This window comes from Nomascus leucogenys, chromosome 20, assembly GCF_006542625.1.
Source record: "Nomascus leucogenys isolate Asia chromosome 20, Asia_NLE_v1, whole genome shotgun sequence".
NCBI classification, from domain to species: Eukaryota; Metazoa; Chordata; class Mammalia; order Primates; family Hylobatidae; genus Nomascus; species Nomascus leucogenys.
The window spans coordinates 24,992,025-25,016,579 of NC_044400.1; the positions used below are offsets into that span (position 1 = coordinate 24,992,025).

At 48.9% G+C, this 24,555-nt stretch overlaps 1 protein-coding gene across 4 annotated transcripts in view; it reads left to right on the plus strand.

The window, feature by feature from the left end:
* Positions 1 to 20,179, plus strand: part of STEAP3 (STEAP3 metalloreductase) — a 41,806-nt gene extending 21,627 nt beyond the window's left edge. For 3 of the 4 annotated variants that reach the window (XM_030801224.1, XM_030801226.1, XM_030801225.1), the window contains 4 exons: positions 112 to 611; positions 2,306 to 2,833; positions 9,241 to 9,405; positions 17,587 to 20,179. In XM_030801224.1, coding sequence (XP_030657084.1) covers positions 112 to 611; positions 2,306 to 2,833; positions 9,241 to 9,405; positions 17,587 to 17,868 — 1,475 coding nt within the window. In that variant the 3' untranslated portion in view covers positions 17,869 to 20,179. Of the gene's footprint in view, positions 1 to 111; positions 612 to 2,305; positions 2,834 to 9,240; positions 9,406 to 12,000; positions 12,233 to 17,586 lie in introns of all 4 variants that reach the window. The other variant, XM_030801227.1, reaches the window with a different exon arrangement.
* Positions 20,180 to 24,555: the final 4,376 nt, after the last annotated feature.

Consider the following 24,555-nt stretch of genomic DNA (forward strand, 5'->3'; position numbering starts at 1 on the left):
TGCTGGGTGAATGTCTGACTGCCGTGTAGTTACGATGTATAAGAGGAGGGAGGTGGCAGAAGCGGCAGTCCAGGAGCCCTCCACTGACCAGGTTCCTGACTTCTCTTGCAGCCACCAAAATGCCAGAAGAGATGGACAAGCCACTGATCAGCCTCCACCTGGTGGACAGTGACAGCAGCCTTGCCAAGGTCCCCGATGAGGCCCCCAAAGTGGGCATCCTGGGTAGCGGGGACTTTGCCCGCTCCCTGGCCACACGCCTGGTGGGCTCTGGCTTCAAAGTGGTGGTGGGGAGCCGCAACCCCAAACGCACAGCCGGGCTGTTCCCCTCAGCAGCCCAAGTGACTTTCCAGGAGGAGGCAGTGAGCTCCCCGGAGGTCATCTTTGTGGCTGTGTTCCGGGAGCACTACTCTTCACTGTGCAGTCTCAGTGACCAGCTGGCGGGTAAGATCCTGGTGGATGTGAGCAACCCTACAGAGCAAGAGCACCTTCAGCATCGTGAGTCCAATGCTGAGTACCTGGCCTCCCTCTTCCCCACCTGCACAGTGGTCAAGGCCTTCAATGTCATCTCCGCCTGGACCCTGCAGGCTGGCCCGAGGGATGGTAACAGGCAGGTAGGTTCTGGGGGAATAATATCCATCATAACGATAAATATAAATGGCTAATTTTCATTGAGTGCTGCCAGCATGCCAGGATTTTTTGGTATATTATCATAGCTAATCTTGCATCACTGCAAAATTCCATTTTACAGAACAGGAAATTAAGGCTTAAAGATATTAATGATCTTACTCAAAATCCCACAGCTGGTAAGTTGGGATTTGAACCCAGTTGCTGTGGATCTGAAACCCATGTTCTTTCTGCTATGGTAACAGGGTTTCCTAGAGGGCAAGGAGGAAAAGGTTGATGGCTTTTTGCTATTTGGAGCCAAGAAGGAGAGAAACTTGGCTTTTAGAATTGGACTCAGAAGGAGGAAAGTAACGCACTTATGTACCGGGCCCTGAGGAAGGCAGGCATGTCTCAAATTTTATCTTATTTATTCTAAGGGCTTCCAAGAACTGATTTCTCAGAAAAGTCAACAGCAGGTTTTTCTGGGGCTAGATAATGGCTCCACGGAACAGCTAGAGCTGCATACATTTCTTGCCACGAGGCGCTCTTACCAAGACAAAGTGGTTTTTAATGCCACCTTGGTTTTTAATGCATTTTCTTGGCGAAAGAATGCCAGACTCCATGTGTGAGAACTTCCACCAGTGAGTCGAGCCCAGGTGCCAGGCTCTGTAGGACAGTTTAAAGGTGCCCAGCCATACCTGACTACAGCACCTTAAATGCAGGCTGCATCATGGGACTCCCAGGTATGGACCAGGAGGAACAGTGGAGAGTGTTGGGTGCAGGGCCTGGAGGGAACAGAGCAAGCAAGCTGGCTGGAGAAGACTTGGAGGAGGGCTTTGACCTGGGCCCACCTCATGCTGCCGGGCTCAGGGAGCAGGGAGTGCATTCCAGTCTGAGGGAACAATCTGAAAAGGCACAGAGATAGGAAACAATGCTCCTAGACCTCAGTTTTCTCACCTGAAAAATGAAGACAATAGTACCTACCTGCGGGCTCATGGCAAGGCTGAGAGATCATATATGTAAAGCTCAGCATAGAGTAGGTGTTCAGTCTGTGTTTCGAGACTAGACTGACCAATGCAGTGTCAACAAGGCCCATGGGGTGCCTTGGGATCTGAGGACTCCAATGTGCCTGCAGGGGGACCTCGTGGGTCAGAGCAGTGGGCTTCAAGGCGGAGAGGGCAGGCTGCAGCTGGCTTGTAGAAGGCCTTATGTGCTGGCTGAGGGCTCTGCTGAGCCGAGGGACATCATCAAGGGGGGTGATTCTGAACTGAGGGATGGAGCTGCAGCCACAGTTGCCCATTCTGCACCATATGCAAAACTCTTTTGCTGAGTGTCTCCCAAGGCAGGCCACAGGCTTGGAGACAGCCATGTCGGGGGCCCATGGGGACTACCTGGATGAGCATTTTGGTTGTGGCTGCTGATGTCCATGAGCTGAGCAAGACGCTTACTGTTGGCAGCTTCCCTCCTTGAGTAGTTGGCCTGGCTGGGCAGCTGGGCCAGAGGCTGGGAGGCCTGGGCAGCAGAGAAAAGACCCCTGGCCTGGGAGCTAGAACCCCATTGGCTCCCACCTGTACCATTGACTGGCAGCTCACTTGGACAAGTCCCTGCCCCTCTGGCCCTCAGTTCCCTCAGCTGCTCAGTGAGGCCCTGCCCACTCCTGTGGCCTGTGACCCCGTCTGACTGCCCCACTTTTCTCCCGCAGGTGCCCATCTGCAGTGACCAGCCAGAAGCCAAGCGTGCTGTCTCGGAGATGGCGCTCGCCATGGGCTTCATGCCCGTGGACATGGGATCCCTGGCATCAGCCCGGGAGGTGGAGGCCATGCCCCTGCGCCTCCTCCCGGCCTGGAAGGTGCCCACCCTGCTGGCCCTGGGGCTCTTCATCTGCTTCTATGCCTACAACTTCGTCCGGGACGTTCTGCAGCCCTATGTGCAGGAGAGCCAGAACAAGTTCTTCAAGCTGCCCGTGTCCGTGGTCAACACCACACTGCCGTGCGTGGCCTATGTGCTGCTGTCACTAGTGTACTTGCCCGGCGTGCTGGCGGCTGCCCTGCAGCTGCGGCGTGGCACCAAGTACCAGCGCTTCCCCGACTGGCTGGACCACTGGCTGCAGCATCGCAAGCAGATCGGGCTGCTCAGCTTCTTCTGCGCTGCCCTGCACGCCCTCTACAGCTTCTGCTTGCCACTGCGCCGTGCCCACCGCTACGACCTGGTCAACCTGGCAGTCAAGCAGGTACCCACCCCATGCCCTTCCTCCCTCTGGCAACTCAGCACATGCTTGTCCAGCGCCCTCCACCAACCAGGTGCAGCCGATACCCATGGGTGCAGCCTTACCGGGTGCCAATTGCAGATTCTGTTCTGATGGGGCAGCACCCACATCCTCCTGCCCAAGACTTTGAGTATCAGTGAACAAAGCAGATGAAAATTCCTGCCCCCATGGGTACAGCCCAGTTGGGGCAGACTTAAACAAAATACAGCAGTGAGTTATAGTGGGCGTTGAGAGGATCAGGAGTGCTAAGGCGCAAAGGAAAGCAGGGGTGGGCGGTGGGGGTGCAGTTTTGAAGATGGTCCGGGAGGCCTTGCAGAGTGAGTGCTATGTGAGCAGAGCTGGAAGGAGGGGAGAGGGGCCGGTGACCTGCTGGGGTGGTGTTACAGGCCACGGGGCATAGTCCTTGGGCAGAAGTGTGCCTGGTACGTTGGAGGAGCAGCCAGGAGGCCCATGGGGCTGGAGCTGAACAAGGAGTGGGTGGCAGGCGAGGCCTGAGAGGAAGAGCTTCAGCATTAGGCTCTGAGTGAAATAGGGAGCTGGTGAAGGTTTGAATATAGGTGTTGATCTGCCTGACATTTTAAGTGGTTCTCTCTGGTTTTTGGCCGAGAACAGACTGTAGGAGGTCAAAGGCAGCTAGCTGCTGGGGCCAGCGAGGAGGCAATGCATATGCCCAGATTTGAGGCAGTGGAGGCTGGAGGCAGTGGGAGCAGTGGAGGAGCAAGGAGATCCTGAAGGCACATGTGAAGCTGGAGTGCATGGAACTGCTGCTGGAATGGGCCCAGGGTTTTGTGGGTGATGAAGGATGACTCTGGGGTTTGGGTCTGAGCACCAGAAAGACAGAGTTGCCATCAGCTGAGATGGGGAAGGCTGCAGGAGTGAGCGTTCCAGCTTTGGGTTTGTTGCTATTGTTGTTGTTTGTTTTTTTTACTGGGGGTGGCATTAATCATTCATTTAGAAAATCCATATGGCGCTTGGTTGCCAGCAGGATTCCTGGGAAGTGAAGGGCCTTCAGGCCACACCAGGTGGGGACCCAGGCATCAGCTGGCACCTGTGCCCACAGAAACAGGCCCCTGATGCTCCCTCCTGGTCCGTAAGCTCATGGGGCTTGATTCTTAGTCCCAAACTCACATCTTCAAGCAACACCGTCTTTCTTTATTTTCTCCAAATTAATTCCACCTCCAGTGCCCAGCCCGGGGCTGGTTGATGGATAGGTCCTGCCCACTCCAGGACGCTAGTCACCCAACAGGGTTCGGCCCAGGTGCTGGTGAGACACTTCTCATCCACCCCTCATTCCAGCCTGGCAGCCCCTGAAGCTCCTGCTCCTGCTCAGGATGCAGGGACCTTGGTGAGGCTGGGCCCTCCCCTAAACACCTAGCACAGGACCATCCCCTCCGAGGATGGGGGATTGGCAGGACTGGGAAGCAGGGCTGGGCACCTCCTGAGAACCACAGACCTCAGCCCCTACTCACTGTCAGGGCTGCTGCTTCTCTGCCAGCAGCTACTCGACTGCCCTCATCGTTTGCCACCCACAGATACCGGCATCATTGCATCTGTGGGCTCAGACTTTCCTAAGACAAAGGAAGAACCCCAGCCTTCAGAAAGAAAAGCAAGATGCTTGATGGAAATGAGAGGAAGGGAAGAAATCAGTCATGAACCCTTAACAAGAGCTCACTGTGTTCCAGGAACCATTCTAAGAGCTGAGTACACCACTGTGAATTCATTTAACCCCATCTCATCCCTGTAGGCCAGGTGCTATTATATCCTTATTTCATAGATGAGAAATCTGAGGCACAGAGGGGTTAAGTAACTTGGCCAAAGTCACACAGCCAGTAAGTAGCAGAGCTGGGATTCAGATCCAGCTGTTTTCCAGATCCATGCTTATACCCACGCTGCTTTCTACAAGCAAACCAAATTCACAATTGAGTAAATGATTTCAGAACTAGGTCATTCATTCACTCATTCACTGAGCACCTACTCTGCCAGGCCCTGGGGCCACAGAAAGGAGTAAGAAAGACACAGACCATCTGGCTCCTTGCCTCAGCTGGTGTGGGGCAGTGTGGAGGCCTGAAGGCTAGAGCCTGGACTCCTGCTCTCCAGCATCGCTGACTGGAACAAAGGTCCCGACCTTGAGCGAGTCACTGCCCCTCTTTTGTCCTCGAGGCCCTGATGTGGAGATCAAGCTCTCTCCTAGTGCTAATGTTTTTGATGCTCTTTGATGATATTTTCTTACTGACTTCTAGAAAGCACCAGCCCCTTGGCAGGAAGCTCTGCGGGGCTCCCTGGGGACTAGTACAATGTTGCTGCCCAGGAGGGGGCAGATCTGCGTGGAGGAGCCCACTCCCTCTCCCCTGAGCTGGCGGGCATTTCCAGCAGCAGTGGGAAAGACGGTGACGGTGCCCACTACCCCCCAGGGCAAAAGACACACCACTGCTCCGTCCCTCCTCTGCCACCCTTCAACTGCCTTTGTCTAAATTCTCTGCCCTGCCAAGGCTCTCCCTGATATTCTGTTAACCCAATTCTGCCCTGATGCAAATACCAGGGCACAGAGGGGCACATGCAAGGTAATTTTCCCCGCATCCCAAAAATCTTTAGGGCTGCAGGCCCTGGTGAGGTTGTCAGGCAACCATCCCTCCCACAGGACGAGATCAGTCAGAGACACCAAAGGCCTCTCACGCAAAGGGGCTTAAACTTGTTCTGCAAAGTTCTTAAGGGCAAAACCAGGGCTGATGTGGGTATGTCGGGGTGGATGGTCAGAGGGAGGCAGGGGCTTGACACACAGCAGCCCAAGCAGATTCTGGATGGTCCGCGGTAAGCCATGCCCGCCGTTCTGGGCCTGGGCACCTGAGGCTGTTCTGCCTTCAGCCCCAAACAGCAGGGCCTCCTGGGTGGGTCAGGCCTGATGTGTGGCTTCTGCTGCCAACCCATGGGCACCTCACCACAGGGTCCCCACATGGCCACTCACCACCCCAACTGCCCACTAGGCCCTTGGGTCGAGGGAGCACATTAGTCTAGGCACAAGAAACTCCTCCAAGATTTCCTTACAGCCCTGAGTCTGCAGATTAGGAGGCAAAGGTGTATGCCAGCTGTAGAGAAAACCTTTGAGACCATGTTTACAGACAGTATTATTACCAACAATAACTGATATTAGTACAGGGCATTTGCATTTGCTTGTGTATTTCCCTGGAAATACACATTTCAAGATCAAAATCAAAGATCAAGATCAAAGAAATGTTTAACCTGCACACTGTTCTCCTATTACCTTCACCCCAAGCTACATCTGCACATGGCTGGCATAGGATGGTCTGAAACTCCCATCTGACCATGTCACTGCTGAAAAGGTTCAGTGACTCCAATGTCCTTGGGATAATGGTGGAACCCTCACTATGCAGCTAGACTCCCTCCGCAGCCTCATCTCCCCTTCTCCTGTGACGTGTCAACACTTGGGTCCCACTCTGTCCTCTAAATGGGCAGAGCTCATTCCACTTGGCTTGGAATGCCTACCCCGGGACACCTTGACAGCTTGCAAACTCCTATTCCTCCTTCAAAACCCTACCTCTGTTAAGCTCCCCCAGACTATCCCCTTACTTCCCCATACCTGCCTCTGTAATCTGTTGTATTTTGTAAATACTTCTATTATTTTTCTTACACACTACTTCATACCCGACTTAGAAGTCCATGACTGGGTCTTCCACACCTTGGTGTCCATGGTTCCTAACACAGGTTCACAGTGCACGCTCACTGAGTGACTGATTTTTAAATTGGCCACCACAAAGCCAGTATCCGGCATCTTAAGAGGAGTGCACGTAGAGCTTGGAGCAAGAACTAGTCTAACTGCCTTGTTGCCACTAAGAACAACAGCCATTTATTACATTAAGTGCCCACTGTGTGCCTGTCCCATGCTACTCATTCCACAAATGTAATGCTTTTAGTCCTGCAGTAACACAGCAAGATACAATGATGCTATGAGCCAGGAAAAGGACTGCCTCAGGGTCTCATGACTGCCCACCAGTGGCAGAGTCGGCGTCAGAATTCAGGCATGTGGTCTCTATACCCCAAGGTTGCCCTTCCACACCCTGCCACCCCCTCCTCCTCTGAGTCTGGCAGGCAGTGGGTCGGTACCACTCTCTTCCCATCCATCAATCACTGTGAAGACATGGAGAGGGGCTAATGCTGCAGCCTCACTGGTCCTTCAGCATCTGACCTGCGACCTAGAGGGAAATCCCACACCTGAATGCTGTCTTTCCATCTCTTGTTGATGACCACTCTCCTTGGCCTTCTCAAGGTGGCGAACTTGATCATCTCTAAACCTAGAGACTTACTAGGGGAGCTGTTACATCTGTGTTCCAGTTAGCCATGTGTGCCACTGGTCACCAGGGAGCTCTGAGCACAGCACTGTGGTTTAATAGGCTGGCTGAGAATCTCACGGACTCCTAAGGCTGGCTTTTAGGTTCAGTCCTCATGCGGGTCTTCGCCATCCACTGCTCCCTTGCCCACCTCATCCCTCCCTTCCCAGCGTCACTGCAGACTGGAAATGTTACAGGAAAAAAACAAGACATTTTGCAAGCCAATGTGGTATATGTGTGTATAATCATCCAAACTCTGACTTGTGACATTAACTGCCTGATCTTCCTGAGACGCAGAGAGGAATGACTAATGAAGCAGAGTTAAAGAACAAACAACTTCCAGCGAGGAGATGACTTACCCAATTCATGCTGTGAGGTGTGAGTAAGACTTCTCTGGGCAGAGGTACGGAGGAGACCTCTCTGCCCTCTGCACGCCTTTCCAGCTAATGGTAACTTCAACCACAGCAGGCACACAAGCAAAATAAGAGAATTGCAGACATGACCTCATCCAAACCTCCTAGGTAGAGAAACTGAGGCCCAGAGACAGACTTGCCAGAGTCACATGCCACTGGTGGTCAGGACAAGAGGCTGAGTCCCCAGACTCCTGGTCCCTTAGTGGCTTAAAGTCACCAAAGTGAGCCAGGCCTGTCCTAAAATAGAACAGAGGCAATCATTTTTCACAAATTGCAGGAAAAGTGCTCAATGGATGGCACTTTCTCTGTTTCTTTAAACTTTCTCTTATAAGCTGTACAACCATTTTGCTCAGCCCAGTGGATTCACTTTTAATATTTTATCTGGTAACTGAGCTCATGTTATTTTTTTTTCTGCTGAAATTTTTTCTCAAAAAACCTGTATGAGTCATTCTGTTTTGAGAGGCTGCCTATTAAAGTGTAGTCACATCTTCTAATGGAAATACTGTTCCTTCTTCTGCTGATATTATAGAATAAAAGTACTGGCATTTTGCAGTGTTTCACAGAGAACACCTTGACTTCCAGGAACTCTGCTACCTGGCCTCGTTGCACCTTGATAAAAGTTCTTCCTCATGAGGGCACTATGTGAGTGAGTGTTGGCTGGGCTAGGAGGGGGCTCAGTGGCAAGGTGGGGAGAGAAGGGTCAGAAATCTCCAGGTTCATAGGGGCTCCCCAATTTATATGTCCTGGAACTTGGTGGTGGGGGCCAGATCTCTGTGAGGGCAGGGTAAGGGCAGGTATCTTTATTTTCTGTAGCCCAGGGCCTGGCACACAGTAGGTGCTTCGTAAGTGGTCACTGAACTGCTTGGTGAATGGCCGTCAGTCTCTCTTGCCTGGCAAAGTTGAGCCAAGGCTGTGTGCCTCAGGCAGAAGTAGAGAACTGGGTAGGAAGAGGGGAGGCTGAGAGCTTTGGGTCAGGAAGTGTTGGGGGCTCAGTGTCTGCATGTGTCTTTGTATGTCCTGAGTGTGAGCCAGTGATGGGGGCAGTGTGGGGGTCCAGGAAGACAGAGGGCCCAGGGTGAGACAGGCTGGGAAGGGAAGCAGCCAGTAAGGTGTGAGCTCATTGGCTGAGGGGATTCAGAGCTAGGAGAGCTCCTCTCCCCTGTCCTGGGATTCTGGGGCCAGAAAACCGTGAGACGGAGCCATGCTTAAGGGCTGTATTTCTGGTTTGACTCCTTACTCTGCTGATGTGACTGTTCTGATTGGCTGCCCCAGGGCAGATGTGTGAAAGCCCCAGGAGCCCCGGTCGTTGGCACCAGACTGTGTGGGTCCTGATCCCAGCTCTGCATCTGTTAGCTACATGTGACCTTGGGAAAGTGATTTGATCTTTGTGCCTCATTTCCTCCATCTCTAAAATGGGATAATAGTGATCTCTACTTGGTGGGGTGGTTTTGAGGATTCGATGAATTAATGCCTGAGAAACGCTTATCACAGAGCCAGGTAATGTCAGGTGCAGTGTGAGCGCCTGCCGTGTGTCTTTCTTGTGTCCTTCATCATTGCCCTCCCAGGGCACCAGCCTTTGCCACAGTGTTCATGGTTTTCCTTCCATCCATGTCAGGTCTTGGCCAACAAGAGCCACCTCTGGGTGGAGGAGGAGGTCTGGCGGATGGAGATCTACCTCTCCCTGGGAGTGCTGGCCCTCGGCACGCTGTCCCTGCTGGCCGTGACCTCACTGCCATCCATTGCAAACTCGCTCAACTGGAGGGAGTTCAGCTTCGTTCAGGTAAAGTAGTCTCTCGTTTGCCAGCCAGCTTCAGCGTGGCCCTGGCCCACCTCTCATGAGTAAGTGCTCTCCCTTCGAGAACTGCCTGGGCTCTGATCATCTGCACAGCAGGACCACTCAGTGAGATGCCAGGCCTTCCTGACCCAGAGGGCCCATCCGAGCCTCTTGATAGGGGCTGCCTGCTGCAAGCTTAACCTCCCAGCACATGAGGGAGCCAGACACAGGCATGTGAAAAAATTACAGACCAGGACACTGAGCCCTGGGTCCGCCGTTCTCAGCTTCTAGAATTCTTGAGCTTTCCAAACAAAATTGAATGACATGAAGTCATTGGACATTTTGCTGGTCTAGGTAGGAGTCAGTGGGCTAGGAAGTGAGCAAGCCTAGCCCACCACCCTCCACCCCTCATCTCAGCCTGGCTCTGTTGTTACCCCTTAACCCCTTGATTCACGCAGCGTGATTGGGAGACAAGCATTAGGACCCCAGTTTATAGGGGATGGGACACAGCTTTTTCCCAAGGATGCCATTCCTATGAAAAAATCCAGAAAAAGGAGGTCTGTCATGAAATGAATTTGAGTAAAGATTCACTTCCCCCTAAGAGATCACAATGCGCTTTGGTACATCAAAGATTCTAATAACATCTACAACAAACAAACCTTTGTCAATCAGACTTATTGGAGCGTTAGCACCCTCCCCCTCCTTTTTTCCAAATAACAGCTATCAGCACTCCACAAGCTGGGCGCTGTGGCATGTGGCTGGGATCTCAGCTACTAACAGAGGCTGAGGTGGGAGAATCACTTGAGCTTGAGTGATCCTTCCAGGAGTTAGAAGTTCAAGTGTCCAGCCTGGACATCATAGCAAGACCTCGTCTCTTAAAAAAAAAAAAAAATACTCCACAGAACATACTCTGGGAAATGCTGCTAGTGGCAAAAGTTTCTTTTTGCATTTGTTCATTCAACAAACATTTATTGAGCACTTACTGCAGGCCAGGCATCCTGCTAGGCCTGTGATGCAATAGAGAACAAGACAGGCAGAGCCATCTTTCCGTGATAAAGGAAACGGAGGCAGGGACATTGTTTCCATTTCTTTGGCATCTCCCACTGTTCTCCACACAGAATCTGCGGTCAGTGTTGGCGGATTAACTCCTCCCCTCCCATGAGTGGGAGCTGACTAATGCTGTATCCTGCCATTGTATCAGGGCAGAGAACAGCCATCCTATCCACCCCCACTATCAACAGGAATCTGTGCAGGGAGGATGTGGTACAGGACTCAGGGACAGTGACAGCGTAATGCTCTTATGTAATCCAAATTAATTGCTCCTGACCAGGGATGCTTCACATCCATTGGAACAACACAGAGTTGTAGCCGTGTGTTTTTTAAAGTGTGTCTGCCTCTGAATCTCCCTGGCTCTGCTCATCTCGGAAGGTCCCTGGAGGAGGGCTCATGGTTGACACATGTTAGCATACGAGAAGGGGAAGAATTTTATTTATCTGCCACTAATCCCCATGGGTCTCAAACCCAAATCTAGGATTTTCCTCTTCCCACCTGGAGTATCCAGCGTGCATGGTTTATCCACAATTAAAACGGACTGCAGGCTGCTCCCCTCACCAGAAAGCTGCTCCCTTAAGCAGCCATAGATTACATGCCCTGGCTGTGGCTGCCAGAGAAAGCCGGTGGATTTGATTTTGTTAGCAAGAGCTGACTGAGACCCTAGCAGCTGCGTTCTACTTTACATATTAAAGAGTGGAAATACAAATAGGACAGTCCTTTTGCCACTGCAAGAGCGGGGCGGGGGGGGGGGGGGTTAGGTGGGTAGAAAGGCAGGATTTTACTTGTGGAAATCAATGCCTGCCTTCCATCCACAAAAAGCAGATGTCAATATGGAGGAGGCACATGTCAGCGCCGCCAGGGAAGCCTGGGTTCCAGCTTTCCCTCCCCACAACCCTGCTCTGTAACTGTGGGCAGAGCATGTCTGCTCCAAGAGCCTCAGTTTACACCCCTGAAAAATGGAGTTAATGCCCTACAGGGATTTTATGAGCCACAGTAAGAGATTATGTGTGAAAGAAAAATAAAAAGCATTTTGCTATTATTCTTAGGGTATCTGGCCACATTTCCATTATCCCTGACTAAGCTACCAACCATCCATTTCTGAGTTCAGTAGGAGACAGTGAGATAGAGGCCAAGGAACCCCAACCCTGCACCTAAAAGTGGTCCAGGTCAGTGTTTGCAAACTGGCGGACACTCACCAGTGGGTCACGCAATTGATTCCACGGATCACAAGCAGCATTTTAAAAATGAAATAAAATAGAATGACAAAGAAAACAGTGGAGTGTTTTGCATGGTGTCAGGATACTTTTTCAGTTATATGGATTTGCTAGTTACATTTGCAGATGTAGCATACCTCGTTGTCTACCGGACAGTAGAGTAAAACATGATTCTTACTGTGAGTCCCTGTCAAATAGGTTGAAGCCAGAGCACTCTTGGAGAAATATAGATAACCCAGGGCTGCCTCCCATCCATGGACTCAGATGCAGAGAGATGGCTCTGGCAGTCTATTTTTGCAGCTCCCTGAGTGACTGATAGGTGCGCACGCTGCAGTGTGTGGCAACTTCCAGTGCAGGGAACACAGGCAGTGGAAACAGAAGACATGAATTTCAGTCCCAAGACCCCCACTTACCTGCCCTGCATCATCAGACAAGTTTTCTAGGCTCTCGGAGCTTCTGCTGCTCACTTGTGCCTGTGTCCACCCCATATGGTCATCAAGAGGATTTGAGCTGGACATGTTAAATGCAGGATGCATGCAGCCAACAGTGGCATGCTGGCTTTTGAGGTCAGCTGCAATCTTCTCCTTTAAAGTTAGCATGGCTAGTGAGAAGTTACCTGAGCCCCATCACCCTCCCCTACACACATGTCCACAGCAGACACCAGGCTATGGGGACAGCCGTGGTTCTTGAGGGGCCTTGGCTGACCCCTAGATCTGTAATACTTTTGTTACCAGAAAAGGGTCCCAATCCAGACGCCAAGAGAGGGTTATTGGACCTCATGCGAGAAAGAATTCAGGGCCTGTCCATAGAGTAAAGTGAAAGCAAGTTTATTAAGAAAGCAAAGGAATAAAAGAATGGCTATTCCATAGTCAGAGCAGCGGCATGGCTACTCAACTGCTTATACTTATTGTTACTTCTTGATTATATGCTGAATGAGGGGTGGACTATTCATGAGTTTTCCAGGAAAGGGATGAAAATTCCCAGAACTAAGAGTTCCTTACCTTTTTAGACCATATAGGGTAACTTCCTGACATTGCCATGGCATTTGTAAACTGTCATGGCGCTAGTGGGAGTGTCTTTTAACATGCGAATGCATTATAATTAGTGTATAATGAGCAATGAGGATGACCAGAGGTCACTCTCGTTGCCATGTTGGTTTTGGTGCTTTTGGCTGGCTTCTTTACCACAACCTGTTTTATCAGCAAGGTATTTATGACCTGTATCTTGAGCCGACCTCCTATGTCATCCCATGACTAGCAACGTTTAACCTCCTGGGAATGCAGCCCAGTAGGTCTCAGCCTTATTTTACCCAGCCCCCCATTCAACGTGAAGTCGCTCTCGTTTGAACACCTCAGACACTTTGTTTAGCTAAAAACCATTGAAACAGTGTGTTGATTCCACAAAGAGGTGACTTGTGCTCGCATTTATCCTTTTGTTCCCAAAGCTGTTTTCAAAGTTTTACATTTTGTTTTCTGTTCCTCTGGGTAATTTTTTTTTTTTTTTTTTTTTTTTGAGACGGAATCTTGCTCTGTCGCCCAGGCTGGAGTGCAGTGGCGCGATCTCGGCTCACTGCAAGCTCCGCCTCCTGGGTTCATGCCATTCTCCTGCCTCAGCCTCCCGAGTAGCTGGGAGGGACTACAGGCGCCCACCACCATGCCTGGCTAATTTTTTTTTTTAATGTATTTTTAGTAGAGACTGGGTTTCACTGTGTTAGGCAGGATGGTCTCGATCTCCTGACCTCATGATCTGCCCACCTTGGCCTTCCAAAGTGCTGGGATTACAGGCGTGAGCCACTGCACCCAGCCTTCCTTTGGGTATTTTTTTGTTATTGTTTTGGTTTGGTTTGGGTTGTGCTAACTGTTTCAATTCAGCCAGTTAAACATTGTTAGATATTAGACTGCAAAATACTCCAGTCAGAGCAGCTCACCTGCACAGAAAAATGAGGGTTCAGCTTTTAGAACCTAAGTTCTCTCCCAGAGTTAGAGGAACTGCCTGTGACCTTGCCCACTCCAGCCACCTGCCTGAAATAATGACAAGACCAGCCTGACCCCAGCTTCGTGAGCGATTGTCCAAAGCCCCTTCGTGCCATAGTAATTGAGTACCAGCAGGAGCTGCAACGACCTGGCTGTTTCTTTTTTGCTAACAAGCTTATGTATAATAAAAATGACCCTAGCTTGGGGATCTTATTGATTGCTTCATGACAATCCCTCTCCTTTTGGGCTTCTTTGGGTTCTGGGATTTTTAAATTGTTCCCAAGGAGAGTTTTTGGGAAACAAACTCCCTGGAATCATGCAAGCTTCCCACTGGGACAGAAAAGTCAAAGGCCCTTTGTTATTGGCTGGCCTTTGGCTGTCAGCCCTTGGTATGAACCACTAGCCTGAGGCTGCAGCTTCCTGCTGTCTGCACCATGGGATTTTGAATGGCACAAGCATGAGGATATATGAACAGGAGGAGCTGACTGCCGCTGGTGGGCCTGGGAGCAGTGTCTCCACACTGTCCCTGTGCAGAGCCCAGAGTGCCCAGCAAAATTCATCACTCTCCAGATCAGGGGCTGGGGACAGTGGCCCACAGAGACCAAACACTGGAGCTACAGGGCATGTCGCCTGAGGGAGATGCAAAGACCTCACTGGGGCTACTAAGGCTGGCTTTCCAGGCCTGGATGGGCTCCCATTGCTGCACCTTCTGGGAAAGCCCACGACACAGAGGTGGGTGCCAAAAGGCTCTCAGTGGGGCTTTGTCTAAGGAACAGATAGGTCCAGGTCTTTCCCAGTCAAGTGACCTGAGCAGTGGGGCCCGTGTGGACTTTTCACCCTGAAGCTAGAAGGGTGTGGTGATGACCGTCTCCTAAATGAGTGGCTTAGTCCTGGCTGCCGATCAGCCTCATCTGCCAAACCTTAAAAAAAAACAGATGCCCAAGTCCCGCCCCAAACCAATTTAATCTGAATTTCTGGAAGTGGGGTTTGGGCACTTGTATTTTACCCAGCTCCCTGGGTGATTCTAATGTGTGGCAAGGTTTGAAAACCACAGTCTGATAGCCACAGACTAATAAACTCTTGGGGATAAAGGGCATCACCCAGCCATCTTGGCAACACCAATAAGTCCACAATGAGGAGGGGTGGGAGGGCCCACAGTTAGTTTGGGCTGGGCACCTGGCTGGGGAACATCAGGGTGATTGGCTTCAAGACTTACTCTTTTTTTTGAGACGGAATTTCACTCTTGTTGCCCAGGCTGGAGTGCAACGGCGTGATTTTGGCTCACTGCAACATCGACCTCCTGGGTTCAAGCGAGTGGCTGGGATTACAGGCATGTGCCACAACACCTGGCTAACTTTGTATTTTTAGTAGAGACAGGGTTTCTCCCTGTTGGTCAGGCTGGTCTTGAACTCCCAATCTCAGGTGATCTGTCCGCCTCAGCCTCCCAAACTGCTGGGATTACAGGCATGAGCCACCACACCCAGCCAAGACTTATTCTTGATGGTCAGTGCTGGGGATCTTTTTAACCACAGTCTTCCACACAAGAGATTAGAATTTAGAAAAGTTGGGGTGGCTCAGAAGTTGCAGGGAATTTGGAATTCTTGACAGACACTTCTGGAAGCGGCAAGGATTTGCTTACATGCAACTGACATGACAGTCAAGGAGGCTTCTCTTTGGGAGGTAACCACATTAAAATGATAGGAATTCACTGTGGGTGACAGCACAAAGCCAATTGTGGCATCCTCACCCTTCGTGGTGAGCCAGAAGTTGTTAAAGACCGGGCGAAGAAGATTCCAGAAGTGGACACAAAGCCAAGAAGAACCAGACAGGGTGAGGAAGGACAGAGAAGGTTTTATTTGGTTAATTTACGTGGGCCCAAGAATGTTGAACGTGAGAACCTGTGTGTGAAATTGTAGTGTGCAGCCACTGGAAAATGTTTATTATTATCTTTAGCAAAAGCATTACAAGCAATTCTCCCACGCCATGTTCTTTCACTCACTGACGTTCACTGTCCTGGTGTCTGTCCTGAAGCAGGTGCAAACGAAGGGACACACACACACACACAGGGAGGAGCAAGAACGGGGCCCAATGTGGAATCAGACCCACTTAGAAACACTTCTGAGGGGAGTGCAAATGAGAAGTGTCTGTCAGCTGAGGCTCTGGATTGATGCCAACAAGCTGGGCTAGAAGGGAATCCAGGAGGCCCAGTCCATGCAGACCACCCAGAGGTCTCAGTGTGCCGCCACTCTTAAATTACACCCTCACAATGTCTCCTTGGAGAAAATGCGTATGTGTTCATTGCTTGATGGGTCATTGCCATTTCCATCCCTGTGTAATAGACATGGGAGGTCTCTCCTGCTCCAAAGCTTTCAGTGGCTCCCCGGTGCTCGCAGAATTCAGTCAGAGCACCCCTGTGCCACTACTCCCTCGCTCTCGGGCCCTCTGCTGTGTCACTGCCTGCCCTGTCTAGGGGACTAGATGGAGGCTACTGCACCTACTCAGCGCTTCCCCCTCTGACTTTGGCTTTGGAAATTACTTATCTCCCACTGAAGTTGATTAAGTGGCCTGCCCAGGGTTCATATCAGTTGAACCAGCACCAACAGTAGATCTCTTCCTTCGTGTCCATGAGAACTCATACTGCCAAGAGGCCGGAGTCATAGAGCAGCACTTCCCAGCCATTTTCACATTGCAGCTCCTACAGAAAGTCATGCTTTGGGTGGTGGATCAGCCACTCTTGGCTGGAAGTGACCCACAAAAGCCCACACATGGTTCAAGGGGTGCGAAGCTCCATTGTAAAATGGCCGGGACCATTTCCATTTGGAGTTGGGTGGTCTCTTCTCCCCATAGTCACTAATCTCCTCCAGATGGAAGAGTAGGCCCAGCGGGGTTTCCATCCGGGGTGTTTATAACCCAGTGTGGGGTGGGAGGTGAAGGTCTGGCATGCACACAGGGCATCTGTGTGGTGTTCTGGGGCTTTCTATATGGTGGCAGGTCACCCAGACCACAGGCCCCATGAGTCCCCTTCACTACTGGTGCCAAATCCACATGCCATCTGTAAATTATTTACTCTCCATTTATCTTCAAGCTAATTTAAAATCAATCCACTTTTTATCTTAACTTAGGCCAAATGTTATCTGTGAAATTATGATTTTGGTATGCAAGCAGACACTTGTTCCTCTAATATACATTAAAATACACACATAACTAGTAAAATTTATATATATACACACACACACACACACACACACATACATGTATATGTTTATATATATTTAGAGACAGGGTCTTGCTCTGTCACCCAGGCTGGAGTGCAGTAGTGCAGTGGCACAATCTTGGCTCACTGCAGCCTTGACCTCTTGGGCTCAAGTGATCCTCCCATCTCAGCCTCCCAAGTAGCTGGGACAACAAGCACATGCTGCCACAGCCTGGCTAATTTTTTTGTATTTTTTGTAGAAATAGGGTCTCACTATGTTGCCCAGGCTGGTCTCGAACCCCCGGGCTCAAGCAGTCCACCCACTTAGGCCTCCCAAAGTGTTGGGATTACAGGTGAGAGCCACTGCAGCAGGCCTTAAATGCTTTTTAAACTTCTTTGAACTTAATTCCATCTGAAATCATCCAGCAGCCTCCAGAGATAACAAATAACAAAGTTAAGGAAAAAGCATGGTCATATAGTTACTGTATAGAATCCGTGTGAATTGGTCAGTCCTTAGACACCTTCAGCATAGAAGCATTATTCCCATTTTCCTGTTGCGGAAGCTGAGGCACAGAAAGTTGAGAGTTATCCTAAGATCCCACTAAGAGAGTGATAGGACTGAGGTTCCAACCCATAGCGGTGAGTACTAAAGCCTCCCTCCTTCCCCTCTCCCAGGCCAGCAGATGAGTCGTTGGCAGGATCACTGCATCTGTCATCCCCTCGCCCTCACTCCAGCCTTTTTTTCCCTCCACAGTCCTCGCTGGGCTTTGTGGCCCTGGTGCTGAGCACACTGCACACGCTCACCTATGGCTGGACCCGCGCCTTCGAGGAGAGCCGCTACAAGTTCTACCTGCCTCCCACCTTCACGCTCACGCTGCTGGTGCCCTGCGTCGTCATCCTGGCCAAAACCCTGTTTCTCCTGCCCTGCATCAGCCGCAGACTCGCCAGGATCCGGAGAGGCTGGGAGAGGGACGGTGCCATCAGGTTCACGCTGCCCACAGACCACTCCCTGGCCGAGAAGACGAGCCACGTATGAGGTGCCTGCCCTGGGCTCTGGACACCAGGCACACGAGGGAAGGTGCCCTGAGCCTGTTAGGTTTTCTTTTCTTGGTGGTGCAGAGCGGTATAACTGTGTGCAAATAGGAGGTTTGAAGTCCAAATTCCTGGGACTCAAATGTATGCAGTACTATTCAGAATGATATACACACATATGTGTATATGTATTTACATATATTCCACATATATAACAGGATTTGCAATGATACATAGCTAGCTAAAAAGTTGGGTCTCTGAGATTTCAACTTGTAGATTTAAAAGCAAGTGCCGTATGTTAAGAGAAGAGCAGATCATGCTATTGTGACATTTGCAGAGATATACACACACTTTTTGTACAGAAGAGGCTTGTGCTGTGGTGGGTTGGATTTATCCCTTCCCACCCCACCCCCACAACTTCCCTTTTGCTACTTCCCCGAGGCTCTTGCAGAGCTGGGGCTCTAAGGGGGAGGGAAGGCAACAGCTCTGCCCAGAGCCAGCCCCGGAGCATGTGAGCGGGGGCTGGTCTCTTCCCTCCACCTGGGGCAGCAGCAGGAGGCCTGGGGAGGAGCAAAATCAGGCAGTCGGCCTGGAGTCTGTGCCTGGTCCTTCGCCTGATGGTGGGAGGATGGAGGGATTGGGCTGAAGTTGCTCCACCTCATCCTTGCTGAGTTGGGGAGACATTTTCCCTGAAAGTCAGAAGTCACCATGGAGCCTGCAAATGGATCCTCCTGGGAGAGTGAAGTCACCTCCTTACCAGAGCCATTAGTGAACCTGGCTTGAGAACAAGTGTAATTTCCTTCCCTCCTTTAACCTGGTGATGAGCATCCTTTAAACCACTGTGCCTTCTCACCCTTTCCACCTTTAGCTTGAACGACTCCCAGGAAGGCCTACAGCAGACCCTTTAGAAATCAGCCCAAGGGGGACAGCGAGAGAAAACACTCTAGGGAGTAAAGCTCCGCGGGCGTCAGAGTGGAGCCCTGCCTGGGCTGAAGGACTGTCTTCATTAAGTCAGTCCTGAGGAAAAATATTGGGGACTCCAAATGTCCTCTGGCAGAGGACCCAGAAAACCACACCGGCTCCAACTTCCTCCTCATAGAGCATTACACTTCAAAACAGTGGGGAGCGACTTTTCCACCAAAGCTACAAACCTAAAATGCTGCTGCCCCAAAGCACAAGAGGGAAGAGCACCGCCGGGGCCACAGGACGTCTGTCCTCCAGTCACAGGCCATCCTTGCTGCTTCCTCCTGACTCTAGCTTACTTCCCCTGTGAAGAAACAGGTGTTCTTGGCTGAGCCCCCAACCCTCTGCAGAACCAGGGTGTTCTGCCACTAAAAAAGCATCTTTGAAGAGAAAGAGGGTGAGGTCTTGATGAGTCTCCTAGGCCCGAAGGCATCTTCTGATGGAAGGAAGAGAGTAGGGCTGGTGAAGGCTGCCCAGAGAGAGTGTCACAGATGAGGCTGCCCCTGCCCCCCAGGGAGGTTCATGAGCTCATGTCTATGCAGCACATGAGGGTTCTTCAGTGAAAAGAGGGAGAAAAGTCCACTGCAAGGATAGCTCATTAGGCACATGACTGATGCAGGGAAGGCCATGCCGGGGAAGCTCTTCCTGCAGGTATTTTCCATCCGCCATGCCAAGGCTGAGCGGCAGAAACTTGTCTCATAAATTGGCACTGATGGAGCATCAGCTGTGGCCCACAGACAGCCTTGCTGAGAAGGAGGCAGGTAAAGCAGATATTTTAGCATTGCCTTGGCATAACAAGGGCCCATCGATTCCCTACTAATGAGAGGCAGGGAGAGCATGGGCAATGGAGACCCACCAATGATCCCCAACCCCAGTGGGTACTGGCTGCCTGCCCTGGGCCAGGGAATGGCCCCTTACACCAAAGATGCTGGCACAGAGCAGAACCCAGTGCACGTCCTCCCCTTCCCACCCACCTCTGGCTGAAGGTGCTTATCAAGAGGGAAGCAATTCTAAGGTGGGTGGCAGGAGGGAACAGGTGCCACCTGCTGGACAATCAGCACACGAAAGGCAGGCAGGCTGTGTACTGGGCCCTGACTGCATCCACTGCTGTCTTCCCTACCTCACCAGGCTACTGGCAGCAGCAACCCGAGAGCACATCATCCCCACAGCCTGGTAAATTCCATGTGCCTCTGGGTACAAAAGTGCCTCAACGACATGCTCTGGAAATCCCAAATGCCACAGTCTGATGTTGATATCTAAAATCTATGCCTTCAAAGGAGTCTGTGTATTTTTTTTTTAACCTGGTAGACGGTCTAAAAAGCAGTGCAAATAAACACCTAACCTTCTGCAAACTTCAGGCTTTTATTTCTGCCATGTAGATCATGTATCCATTCGTCCACTGACTCGAGAAGCCTTCAGCTTGGAGCCTCCTCTCAGGCAGGCAGTGTGCAAGGACTTGGGACTGCCAAGATGAACACAGTGATCTGTGCTAGAGCTGGCCCATGAGGAAGCACAGATGTGCAGACCTAAGGGACTAAGGGACATGCCAGGGAGGAAATGGGCAAGATCCAGGTGACAGAGTGTCGGGTGGGGGCGTCGGGATGTGAAAAGTTTTCCTGGAGTGGTCTGAAGGCTGAGGCCTCGAGTGCAGGTAAAAGCAGCAGAGCTTCTTGAATTCTAATGTGCCTGGGAGTCACCTAGGAATGTGGTTCAAATGCAGGTTCTGATTTGTGGTCTGGGGTAAGGCATGAGGTTGTGCATTTCTAATAAGCTCCTGGGTGACCTGGATGGTGATGATCCTCGGACACTCCGAGCAACAAGAGCTTAGATAGCATTCTTTGCCTCTGCTGTGCTGTAGTCTATGGCACACTAATCAGTACACACACATCTCTGTCCCCTCAGTCCTCCCCATGAGCCTGCATTCCCCTGGCAGCCCCAGCAAGGTACACGTCTGCATAATGCTATGACCCCTGTGTTCTCTTAAAGGCAGAGGGAGAAACACTCCATCCTGGAGCCACAGCCTCACACTTTGTGCTTCACAAGAGCTGCGGCACATTGGCCCTAGGTCCATCAGGAAAACAAAAGGAACTCTCTTCAGAGACCACCCAACTATCATGCAGCCAAGCCTTCCTGCTGAAGCAACCAGACTGCCTTATGGTACAGGGCGAGGGGACAAGAAACCCAGGGAAGAAAGAGGTCTAGTGGCTAAAAACCATTTCTTGGGAACAATAACCAAAATACAGCCCTGTCATTTTGAGTTCATGATAAGGATTTTCCAAAGAAAGAACCATGGCCAGGAAATACATTCATGACAAACAATTTTCAAGGTGAAAAGCATCTTGCACTTGGAGGTTTACTTTACTCCTCTGTGTCCTCCCATGCATAAAGCTGGGAGAGTTAACTTTACAAAGAAGTAATCAAATAGATGAAAAATACCCACTACCAAGGTAGCCCATGTAAGAACTAAGGAACCACCAAAATCACGCATATCAGTTCAGGAGAGAAAGTTATCATTCAGCTGTTTGACACGTTGAATTTTTTCCCAAAGCAATGAAGCTGGCTCTTAGAGTGCAGAAGCTCTCTTGTGCTGGGCCACTTCCCTGGTCTCAACCAAGAGAGAGTTGGCTCCACTAGAGCAGAAATTCTCAGTCCCATCCACAATCACTGACTTCTAACAAATCTTCTGAAAATCTCTTTACTAATTTCTGAAATGAAATTCAGAAATAATATAACCTACCTATGCATATAATTTTTAAAATCAATGTAAGGTCTAAATTGAAACATAAAGTAGAAATAATTTATACTAACACATATATAACAGTAATAATGAATAATTATTATATTAATAGTCTTACAATAAATAAATTGGTTTTTAAATACAGTGTATTCAACTAAACATTGTTGGCTCACTTGTAGCTAACATTTTAAGATAAAGGTGCATGTGTGTATGTGTGTGTGTATGTGTGTGTGCTGTGTGCACTGTGAGTGTTTGAAATTGTGTTGAATGCTATGAAGAAATCACATAGGGTGAAGACCAATAAATGTCAACTAGATTTGGAAACATGGAAACCTAACGGTGAGAATTTCAGTGGGATGTTGAGGGTAAAATCCAGATTGAGTATAAATAAGAACGAAATGGAGACAGTAATTCTGGACAACTCTTCTGAGATTTGGCTGTAAAGCAAGGGAAAGAGAAAGGATGGGTAACGGGAGGGGTATGTGGGGGTTGAAGGAGGGCTGGTTATTTTTTTCCATAGTTCTGACCTAAACATGTTTTAAATGCTTCTTGGGAATAAACAAGGTGAAAAGGAATGATGGAAGATGAGAGAGAGAATGATAGAGAATCACATGTCCTGGAGGACATGGGAAGAGATGGAGTGCAGAGTACAGGTGGCTTTAGAAGAGGAGCTTGTCCTTTACAACTAGGAGAGAAGGGGAAAAGAAGTGGCTGAGTATTGAGGGGAGGGGCTAGTTGTGATGACACAGCATGTGACAGTTCCCTTCTGATGCTGTCTGTTCTTTTTAAAAAACAGTCAATCCCTTCTGCTAAGAACAACAGGGGAGGAGGAAGGTTTGGCTCTGAGGGTTGAAGAGGGACAAAACGGTTGAAAATAATTGTTGGAGAAAATGTAAAGGGAGCAGACCAGAAAAACTGATACAGTTTAAAAAACAAAATCAAAATTTGATTATAACCATTTTTTATCCAGAGTGAAATATACCAAATTGTGTTTCCTGGGAAGTGTGCAAAGTAGATTTTTGTTTAGCTAAATTCCGTTTTCCCTCACCAGTTTCTTTAATAATTCTAGGTAGTTTGTCTTAGTTCAGTGTCATCTCTAATAGTCACTCAAAAATGCCTTGGCTTCATTTTTGTTTTCTCTGTTCAGAAATGAACAGTCACAAATGGAACTTTGATGCACTAGGTAACCAAAAACCTCCACTGCCAATCGTCCCATAAAGTAAATAATCAACACTCTTGCTTATTGAGTGTTGATTGCATTTATTGGACCAGAAACCTAACTTATATCTATAATTCTCATATATGAAGAGTCTATTCTTAAAAATCTAATTTTAGCCAACATTTAAAACTTCTGCAACTACAGAATTCATTCGGGCTTTTAACTTCCTGAAGGGTCTTCCTGCTTAAAACACAATAGTTCCTAAACAAAAGACATACTTTTTAAGGCAATACTGAATTTGCAGGAAGTAAGGGAAATCATCAGGACAGAAAATAAATGGGAACACACACAAAAATCAAAAACAAACAAACAAACCAACAAACCAAAAGCTCTCCTTGGCTCCTGGCAGAAGCAAATGCAAGTCCTTTCTGAAGAAAAGCAACCTCAGTTCAGATCAACCAAATAAGAAGCTGAATATTTACAATTAATAAACCATAGGTGAGAATCAGTAGAAACAAAACCTGAAGGACTTCGAAGAACAGAATTGTCAAACATAGGATAATGATATATTAAGTATCTAAAGAATTAAAAAATAGAGTTGCAAAAGATAAATAAGCAATAATATACTATAAAGGCACAGGCATGATGAAAAATGGAATTTTCAGAAATAAAAAATTGTCAGAAACAAACTTAATTTGGTGAGTTTAACAGCAGATTGGAGAAAATTAGTGAATTTTAAAAGCTAAAAAAATTACCCAGAATGCAAAAGAGAGACAAATGGATAGAAAATATAAAAGAGTCATTAACAGAGATAAAGGTTAAAATGAACAACTATAACATACAAATAATTGGAGTTCCAAAAGGAAAGAATGGTGAAGAGGCAAATTTTAAAGAGATAAAGACCAAGGATTTTCTAAAACTAGTGAAATACTGGTATCCAAAAATGCTGAAAGTGCAATGTATACCATCAGGCAGGAAAGCAAATTTAAAAATTGCTTTACTTTAAAGCAAATTTTTTTTTAATTCAGTAAAAAATTTAAAGTAAAAAAAAAAAACTTAAAGTAAAAAAAAACTTAAAGTAAAAAAAAAATTTACTTTAAAAGTAAAGCTAGAGTTAGCCACACTAAGCAGCTCTTAAAAGCAGTCAGAGAAAAATTATAGATGACCTACAATTGTGGAATTATAACAGACTTCTTAACAATATCAACGGAGATTAGAAAATAGTAGTCTAATATCTTGAAAGTGCAGGGGGAAATGATTGCCAACTTAGAATTTTAAATCAAGCAAAACTGACTTTCAGGATTGCGTGCAAAATAAGAATGTTTCAGATTACAGAAATTGAGAGCTTACCAACAGTTCTTTTCTGAAGAACTTCTAAAAGTATACTTCAGATAGAAAGAAAATGATCCCAGAGGGGAATCTGAAAACAAGAAGACACAGTGAGTGAGTAAGTGGTGACCCTCAAGGTAAATCTAAGCAAACCTTTTCTCTATAGAAGAATAATATCTATGTATGTGTTTTTTTAAAAGGACATACTAGGCTGGGCACGGTGGCTTATGCCTGTAATCCCAACACTTTGGGAGGCCAAGCCAGGTGGATCACCTGAGGTCAGGAGTTGGAGACCAGCCTGACCAGCATGGAGAAACCCCACCTCTACTAAAAATACAAAATTAGCTGGACATGGTGGCGCATGCCTATAATCCCAGCTACTCAGGAGGCTGAGGCAGGAGAATTGCTTCAACGTGGGAGGCGGAGGTTGCGGTGAGCCGAGACAGTGCCATTGCACTCCGGCCTGGGAAACAAGAGTGAAACTCTGTCTCAAAAAAAAAAAA